The sequence below is a fragment of the Podarcis raffonei genome, chromosome 6 (assembly GCF_027172205.1).
Source record: "Podarcis raffonei isolate rPodRaf1 chromosome 6, rPodRaf1.pri, whole genome shotgun sequence".
Classification (NCBI taxonomy): Eukaryota; Metazoa; Chordata; class Lepidosauria; order Squamata; family Lacertidae; genus Podarcis; species Podarcis raffonei.
In genome coordinates this window covers 85,240,612-85,250,201 of record NC_070607.1, presented here as the reverse complement: position 1 = coordinate 85,250,201, position 9,590 = coordinate 85,240,612, and the positions used below count along the sequence as shown (strand labels likewise).

General features: G+C 50.0%; 1 protein-coding gene across 1 annotated transcript; it reads right to left on the bottom strand.

The window, feature by feature from the left end:
• Positions 1-5,243: 5,243 nt before the first annotated feature.
• Positions 5,244-9,590, bottom strand: LOC128416496 (uncharacterized). Its single transcript, XM_053394335.1, has 3 exons — positions 9,117-9,590; positions 8,894-8,951; positions 5,244-6,529 (listed from the first exon to the last, which is right to left on the bottom strand). Exons 1-3 carry the CDS (start codon positions 9,249-9,251, stop codon positions 5,358-5,360), a joined length of 1,365 nt encoding a protein of 454 aa, XP_053250310.1. The 5' UTR covers positions 9,252-9,590; the 3' UTR covers positions 5,244-5,357.

Here is a 9,590-nt window from a genome sequence, read left to right as displayed (position 1 = left end):
TGGCTGTCAGAGAACAGAGAACTGATCTGGCCAAGTAACCAACTATGTGTACGTTACACCAAACGCACCAAACGTGTAGTTTCTCATGGCGAGCGCATCAGCGCACCTCTCCCCTCCCATGCTTCTGTTGGATTTGCAGAATACAAGTTTAATCTACTTGTTAGTTAACCACTAAATTCAACACTTAGGTTATGAGATAGCTGAAAGATATCTCCCTGTTGAGAAGCAATGTACCCACGCAACACCACTCTCTGGGAAACCAACAGCAGAAGACGTTTGTTGCCGTCATGCTCTGTTTGTAAGATTCCCAGAAGCATTTGGTTAGCCACTGGGAATTTGTGGGAGCAAATGCCATAGTTTAACAACGTGCTATGTGCTGTGTGAAGTTCTTTCTTGAATTTTCCAACATTCAGCATCATTGGATGGTCCTGGGTATTGGGTGCCTTGGCAGAAAGATGGGATTTAAATATAGTAAGTAAATATAGTATATAGAGAGGGAGGAAAACACTTTATTCACTTTCTCAACTCCATACACAATCTTTTACACCTCTGTAATGCCCCCTTATGGGACATGGGTGGCGCTGTGGATTAAACCACAGAGCCTAGGACTTGCCAATCAGAAGGTTGGCGGTTCGAATCCCTGTGACGGGGTGAGCTCCCATTGCTCGGTCCCAGCTCCTGCCAACCTAGCAATTCAAAAGCACATCAAAGTGCTAGTAGATAAATAGGTACCGCTCCAGCGGGAAGGTAAACGGCGTTTCCATGTGCTGCTCTGGTTCACCAGAAGCGGCTTAGTCATGCTGGCCACATGACCCGGGAGCTGTACGCCGGCTCCCTTGGGCAATAAAGCGAGATGAACGCACAAACCCAGAGTCAGCCATGACTGGACCTAATGGTCAGGGGTCCCTTTACTTTACTAATGCCCCCTTGCAGCTATTCCCCCCCCCCTAGAATATAAGATTTAAATGTTGTTACTTTTCCAGCTCCTTGTTCATTTTGGTAGCCTATTTCTGAACTTTTTCCACATCTAAAATATCCTTTCCCTAATGATCCGTAACATGGAGTTCACCCCTTTTCACAGCTTCCACACAGCGGATCCCTATCTTCATTGAGCTATCTACAATGACCCCAAGGTTTTGTTCCTGGTCAGTCATCTCCAGTTCAGACGCCTTGATCGTATATGTGAAACTAAGTGTTCTTTTGTTTTGTTTGCTTGCTTGCTTTTGCACCAACATGCATGACTTTTACAGCTGAACTGAATTTGTTAAGCTAATATTTAGGAGCCTTTGGTGAGGGACTTTTGTCAAAGGCTTCTTGAAACTCAGTCCTGATAACTGGGCATGGGGTATTTGTGCGCTTCTGAGATACATTTGCTGGTGGATTTACCCATCCCAAACAGTGGCTTTTGCAGGGAGCGAGCACTACCCTCTCCAAGCCTGCCGCTTCTGCTTCCCACTGAAACTACATCCCCCAGCAGGCACTGCGGGAGCCTCTTCCTCCTCCCCTCCCCACCCTGGAGAATATTGCCGCTCGTTGCAAACGGACGGTCGATTTGCATAGGGGTGGCGAGAGGCGGCAGAAAGGAGCGCTGGATTTGACTAAGAAATGCAAGTTTGCAAAGCAAATCTTTGTGCCGAGAAGCCCGCCAGAGAAAGCCGCCTAACAGCGCGCGCGCCTGTTTTTTAAATGTTGAACTTTGCAGGAATCCCGATTGCAAATAATTGCAAGTGCTGGCATTTGGAGAAGGTCATCGGGCGGGGAGCCTCCGTCCCTCCTTGGTTTTAATGCGTTTTGTGGCCGCAGATGTTTACGAAGCTGCGCCTTTGGGAAGAGGAAGGAAAGAGCAAACACTTAAATAAAAAATCATGCACATAAGAGCCGGCTCCTAGGAGCTGTGGGGGCTTCGGCCCCCTACAAAAAAAATTAGTTGCTCTCTGTGGGCGATACTTTTTTATTACTATTAAATCTGTATACCACCCTTGATCTGAAGATCATGGTGATTCACAACATAAAAATACAGTACAAAATAAAAACAGAAAATATGTAACAAAACAAACAAAAAACAAATCAATAAGCCCCTTCCAGAAGCACATTTAAAAGGTAATAATATCACCCAAAGGCTTGATTATAAAGGAATGTTTTTGCCTGGTGCCTCCCTGGGGAGAGCATTCCACAAACAGGGTGCCAATGCAGAAAAGGCCTGTTCTCGTGTTGCCACCCTCAGGACCTCTGGAGGAAGCACACAAAGAAGGGTCTTAGATTATCTCAAGGTCTGAGTCAGCTTATATGGAAAGAGGCGGTCCTTGAGGTATTGCGGTCCTGAGCTTTTTAAGGCTTTATAAGTCAAAACCAGCACTTTGAATTGAGCTCAGTTATTAGTTGTGCCAGGGACGCGGGTGGCGCTGTGGGTAAAACCTCAGCGCCTAGGACTTGCCGATCGCATGGTCGGCGGTTCGAATCCCCGCAGCGGGGTGCGCTCCCGTCGTTCGGTCCCAGCGCCTGCTAACCTAGCAGTTCGAAAGCACCTCCGGGTGCAAGTAGATAAATAGGGACCGCTTACCAGCGGGAAGGTAAACGGTGTTCCGTGTGCTGCGCTGGCTTGCCAGATGCAGCTTTGTCACACTGGCCACGTGACCTGGAAGTGTCTCCGGACAGCGCTGGCTCCCGGCCTATAGAGTGAGATGAGCGCACAACCCTAGAGTCTGGCAAGACTGGCCCGTACGGGCAGGGGTACCTTTACCTTTACCTTTTTTATTAGTTGTGCCAGGATCAGTCTTGCCCCGATGAGCAACCTGGCCACCAAATTCTGTGCCGCTTAAAGTTTCCAACTCGTCTTCAGAGGCAACCCTACATACAACGCATTGCAATAATCTAACCTAGAGGTTACCAGAGCATAGACAACAGTAGTTAGGGGTGCACCTGGACCACCAGCCAAAGCTGGTGGAAGGCCCTCCGTGTTACTGAGGCCACCAGAGCCTCAAGTGACAAGCAAAGCATCCAAAAGTACCCACAAGCTGTATACCTGCTCCTTCAAAGGGAGTGGAACCCCATCAAGAACAGGCAACCTGTTAGATGGACCAAAATAAGGCCCTGTCTGCACTATATATTTACAGCAGTATCATACCACTTCATGGCGAAAAAACAACCCATGAATCCTGGGAGCTGTGGTTTGTTAAGGGTTCTGAAAGCTGTTAGGAAACTCTTTCTCCTTCACAGAGCTACAATTTCAAGAATTGCCTGGAAAGAAGGATTGATTGTGAGGTTATCCTGTGAGTTGCAGCTCTGTGAGGGGAATTGGGGCCTCTACTCTCAGCATAGCTGTCAACTTTCAGATTTGAAAATAAGGGATCAGCAGCCTCACCTGTCCCAGGGACAGTCTACGGGATATCCAACAATCCGGGATAGCAGCGGGGAAACGGCGCTGGAATAAGGGAATTTCCCGCAAAAAAAAGGGAAGGTTGACAGCTATGACTCTCAGTGTCCCTCCCTCATCCACTGTTAGTGTAGATCAGGCCAAAAAATAGGATAGTCAGACTTCTCCCCCTCTGCTTGGACATGAGTTAAACCTGGGACAGACGTTTTGCTGCCTGAGGCAAAGACAATATGGTCTTCCCCACCACCACTGCCTGCGTATCCAAAACCCAACCAGCTTGGCAACTGAATTTTACAACATCTTCCACCTCACAGTAGGCTGCCTTAAGCCTTGCAGGGAAGACCACATGGCATACAGCGTTGTGTTCGGCAACGCCTCATTACTGCTCTGCACCTCTCAGCATCCACCGCCAAATTGAGGCAGCTGCCACAATCTGCCTAATGGTAGGACCAGACCAAAACACCTTTTTTTTTTTTTGCTTGTTACCTGAGACTATAGTGGGGTGCCTGCATTCCATGGAATAAAACCCCAATTCCAGGGCAGGTATTAAGCTCTCGAGTTGCCGGGCTGGGGATAGAAAAGGCATCTCTTTTGGACTGTGGCTTGTAGACTGTAGCCTCCATCCGCTCTCTGAAAGCTTGTACAGTACTGTGGGAATAGTTAGGCTTGTTGGCTTTGCTAATGCCAGATCTGGATGCTTGCCACCCTTTGAGGCTGTGAAGCATCCTGGGAGGAGATGCCCTAAATCCTTTTTCGTTTGTAGCAGTGATCATGCTGTATCCAAAGGTCTCTTCCTTTGTCTCTGCATTTTCCGATTACCCTGAACGCACTGTGGCCTTTTAGATCTCAGCGCTGCTGCTATAAATAATGAGCCTCTTTTAAAAACACAAACACGCACACACATTGTGGTTAGTGAATTATGAGAGCAGAAAAAGTTCATAATCTTGCCTTTGCTCAGCCGTGCTTCTTCTGAATAACCTTTTATGAATATCTGGGTATATACTGTATATATGTATGGAAATGTAACTGATTATACTCATTGTGTTATACTATATCTCTCCTTTTCGTACTATGATTCTATGACTTAGAACAAAATATTTAACAGGTCTAAGCCTATATGTAACCTTTAGAAGACATCTGAAGGCAACCCTGTACAGTGGTACCTCGGGTTAAGAACTTAATTTGTTCTGGAGGTCCGTGAGGCACTGCCACCACCACACGATTTCTGTTCTCATCCTGAAGCAAAGTTCTTAACCCGAGGTACTATTTCTGGGTTAGCAGAGTCTGTAACCTGAAGCTTCTGTAACCCGAGGTACTACTGTATAGGGAAGCTTTTTAATGTTTAATGCCTTATTATGTTTTTATATACAGTGGTATCTTGGTTCTCGAACTTAATCCGTTCTGGGAGTCCGTTCGACTCTCGAAACCATTTGAAAACCAAGGTGCGGCTTCTGGTTGGCTGCAGGAGTTTCCTGCACTCAAGCGGAAGCCGGGTCGGATGTTTGGCTTCCGAAAAACGTTTGCGAACCGGAACACTTATTTCCGGGCTTGTGGCGTTCAGGAGCCAATTTGTTCATGAGCCAAGCCGTTCAAGTACCAAGGTACCACTGTATGTTGGAAGCCACCCAGAGTGCCTGGGGCAACCTAGTCAGATGGGCAACGTACAAATAAAAATTGTTGTTGTTGTTATTGTTGTTGTTATATTCCCATGCTTCACTTTGCTGCATGTTTTGTGTTTTGACACCTCTTCTGGGACTCTCTCTACCATAGTATTCTGCCATGTGTTTAGATCTAGGGAGACAGCAATTTCTTTTACTTAATAACCAGTCGCAAACTCTGAGACACTTCCAATAATCTCCATACAGAAATGTTCATGCCTTGCCTTCAATTTTTATTGACCCGAGCACGCTCAAAGGGTATTCAACGAAACGGGAGAGGTTACGGTTTGCTCCCTTCAGGAGTCCGTCCCCACTTAAAGGCACCTTCAAGCGGCAATGGCGGGTGGTGTTGCATCAAGCCCTCCCCTCCCCCTGTCCGCCAAGAGAGGGGGATTGTGGGAGAAGGGATCGTGGTGGCCCAGGCTGGCGCCACCGCTGCCTGCTGCCAGCTTCTCGTAGTCCGGATTCGGCTGCAGGGACCTCTGCTGGTGCTTCCTCTCCCAGATGCTCTTGCGCTGCTTGTGGGGGTCGCTGCCCCCCTGCCCTGCTGGTCCCTGGCTGGAACTGCCCCTGCTGTGGCTGAGGGACATCCTGTTGGCCAGAACGTCCTTTCTGGAGATGCCTTGGGATGCGGAGAAGGGGTGGTTGGGCTGGTCGGGGTTGTGTTCCGGGCTGGGCAGCGGAGGGCTGACCAGGTAAACATACACTTCGGCCTGCTGCGCCGCGGGCAAGCGCTGCTGCCACTCTGGCCCGAGGCGGTGCCGCGGCCCTCTTGGGGAATGCGGGTAGGGGTACTCCTCGCCGTTGAGGTGGGTCCTGGACGCCGCATCCGAAGCCAGGGCAGAGTACACCACCCGCCTAGGGCCCGGCAAGATGGGGCTGGGGATGAAATTTGTCTCGCTGGACTGGCGGTTGAAGTGCTCGTGAGGGGGTTCCGGGCAGCGGGGAGCAGGCTCCTCGGTGTTCATGCCCACCGAGTGCTGCAGGAACCTCTGGCCCTGGGCACCCTCCCTGGTGATGTCTGAGCTGTGCTGCTTGTCGCCGGTGGCTCTTTGGTGGCTCCGCGCGTGGGCCCCGCAGCGGGCCGAGCTGCTTGCGGCCTCAGCGGCACGCTGCGGGGGGCTGAAGTTGAAACGCACCCAGGAGGCGACGGACCCGGCGGGGCACGCCGGCTGGGGGGTTTCGGTGTCTGAGGGATGGGAGCTGCATTGGCTGCTTCGACGGCGTTGCGGGCTCCTGCACCAACTGGCCTTCTTGTCGTCTGTGTCGTGGTGGCTGGACCACTCGCCGGAGTAGTAGGCCTTGCTCTTGCGGCCGCCCTGCGAGCAGCACGCTTTGGGCTCCTGCAGGCTGCTCATCTTCACCGTGACTTTGACGGGGTCCACGATGCAGCGGAAGCGCATGCTGGAGAGCTTCTTGCGGCCTCTGAGCAGCAGCGACTCCTTCCACAGTCTCTTGCTGCTGGAGAGGACCTTCATGGTCTTCAGAAGTTGGCCCCCTGAGGAAAAGAGAGGCGGAGAAGTGTGAGGGTGGTTAGAGCACTTGGGAGCATCAATTGGAGGAAAAGGAAGCTGCTTCCCTGGTCATTGCTTTAAAGTGCCTGTGTTTCTCAAATTTGGGTCCTCAGCTGTTGTTGGACTACAACTCCCATCATCCCTAACTTGCAGGATCCGGGGTCTGGGATGATGGGAGTTGTAGTCCAACAACAGCTGGGGACCCAAGGTTGAGAAACACTGCATGGGTGAGGGACATCTGGCTCAGGAACCTAACGTGGCCCTCCAAACCGCTCTGCCTGGCCCTTAGGACTCTCATCAGCCATGCCTCCCCTCCCTAGGTCACAGCCTGCACCAGCCTCCTTTGCACTCTCCTAAGTATGTGTCTTTGAACTCTGATAATGCTTCTTTTTTTCTGCCTGGATGGAGTGTGTGTGAGTTCGTGTGTAAAAACTAGTCTACTGCATAAAGGGTAATATTCGCATTTCCGCTTTTGCTTCTGGACCCAGTCATGACTGGCATGCAGACCCCAGAAAGTTTACCAGAACGGAAAGCGGACTTCAGGCTGTAAGAAGTCTCAACCCCAATTTAAACTTTGTAAGTTAATTTACGGAATCCCATATCAAGCAAAGCCTGGTTCGCTTTCCTGAGCAGGCTGTTTGGTGGAACAAGCAAAGAAATGATAATGGAATAGGGGGAAGGGTCCCAAGGAGAGGGGTGGGGATGTCTCAGAAGTGAAGAGAATTTAAGAGCCCAATTCCCAGGACTCTTTGAGTGAAGCCATGGTAGTATACAACCATAACTTTGTGTCACGGACTAGCTGGATGACAAGGAGTGGTGGGAGGCACCAGTTGGGGAACCCCCTAAGGAAGCCTCATAGGAGGAAGGCTCAGAGGCCGGGGAGTGGTGGTGGCACACTGAGCACAGGTCAGAGGGAGAAGGAGGGAGGAGTGGTTGGATGCTGAAGAAGCAACAGGCTTTAGTGAGCAAGAGGAGCCAGGTGCAGAAAGCAGTTCAGACTCAGGAGATGAAGCAGAGGAGGAGGGAAAGGAGGCTGCAGAAGCATCCCAGGAGCTTGCTGGTCCTACTGTACTAAGCTCCTCTGCCCCCTTGTCTCCAAGGACAGGGAGGGCTATGTGTGTCACAGAACAAGTGGCACAGATTCCCTCCCCATCCCAACCCCACATAATTTGAAGCTGCTTGGAAAACATGCAGCAGGTCAGGAGACTCAGAGGAAAACAGCAGACGAAGACCATCAGTCCTGGCAGCTGTTTCCTAGGGGACAGCCCTGTTTGTAGGGATTGCTGCCTTGTATGGTGTTTCCTTGAATAAAGAGTTAACTTCTCTGCTCGTCTCGAGTGCTGACCTGCATCTGAACCAGTCCTAACACTTTGTAGGGGAGGAAAGGGCAGGCTCCAGATTGAAGGGCACCCTTGGCAATACGTCCCCTGGTGCCCGCCCCCGTATATAGGTGAATGCCCCCACCCCGCTGCCCAAGCCATGGGCTAACCTGGTGATATTGGAAGGAAAGCTGTAAGTAGCCATCTGAGCTTTCCCCGCAGGGGTAGTCAACACAGATGATAGGGACTACAATGCCCATCAGCCAGGATGCCCAATAGGAATTATGGGAGTTGTAGTCCGTAATGTTTTGGGGGTGGGGAGAACCACACTAGCTATCCCTGTGTGGTAAGACATTTCTTTATTCAGTCTCTCCTCACCACTCTTGCCCTCTTTCAGTCGGGCTAGCTAACAAATTATTAGCAATCGAGTCTTAGCTAACAGACTCCAACTTTCTAAGCATCCCAGAGTAATAAAACTGCATATTTACAAGTATCTCCTTTCTATTTCCAGTTCTTGTTCTCTCTCTCTCAGTCACACACACACACACACACACACACACTTCTTTGGCCAAAACACCAGGTTGTTTGGTATTATTGGGAGGTTTGAGCAGCCAAAAATACTAAAGTTTTTCCCACTTTTGACTGCTTCCTTGACTATTAAGTTTCCCCCCTTGATATTTCTAGCTGTGTGGGTACCAGCAGATACTTTTCCAGTTTCAACACCGTGATTTCTGTGGCCTGGGAGAAACAGAAGAGATGGAAAACAGGACAGGAGCATAATCCTCACCTCTTTCTCATCTAAAACTTACCTTTCTTGGCTGCTCAAACCTCCCAATAATACCAAAGTTTTTCCCACTTTTGACTGCTTCCTTGACTATTAAGTTTCCCCCCTTGATATTTCTAGCTGTGTGGGTACCAGCAGATACATTTCCAGTTTCAACACCGTGATTTCTGTGGCCTGGGAGAAACAGAAGAGATGGAAAACAGGACAGGAGCATAATCCTCACCTCTTTCTCATCTAAAACTTACCTTTCTTGAAGCAAGAGTCATGTATTTTCCTCATTAATGGAGAGATGCTAATCCAACCCTGGAGAGACGAAAAAGGCAAATGTCATTGTACTGCTCAGCAGCCACTGTTTAGTGGCTGTTCCGCTTTGCAAACCTTTTGTTGGAGTTAACCCTTGGTGCTTCCAACAGCACACCCAATTACAAGGACACCCATAACGCCCTCCATCTTTGGCCCAGAGCTTACCAAGGAAATCAGTCTGACGGCATATTCCAGTAAAGCGAGAAGTCCCAGCACGATCAGGATGGTGGCTAGCAGCTTCTGGTGTGTCTCGCCAAAAGGGAGGCAGCTGCTGTAGACCTTGTCCCCTGGCACAGCCATAGCTGGAAGGCTGGGAGAAACCGGTAGCTGGGAGTCAGTGCAGCATCGTTCCACTCATCTCCCCCTTGCCCTGTTCCCTCTGCCGCAGCCAGAGCAAGCAGCAGCTGCAGCCGTGGTGGGTGGTGGAAGGTGCTCAGAGGGTTGCTAGAGCCAGTGTGTTAGCAGCACAGGCCTTTGTGACAAGAGTCCTGTGTCATGCATTGCTCAAATGTGTGAGTCAGGTGAGGGATTGTCTTGGATGGACCAATCAGGAGCGTTGCTTTTGAGGGTCACTGCAGTCAGTCAGGCCTTGGTCTATGCATTTTGACAATGTGGATATTGTACAATTTTCTCATTTTT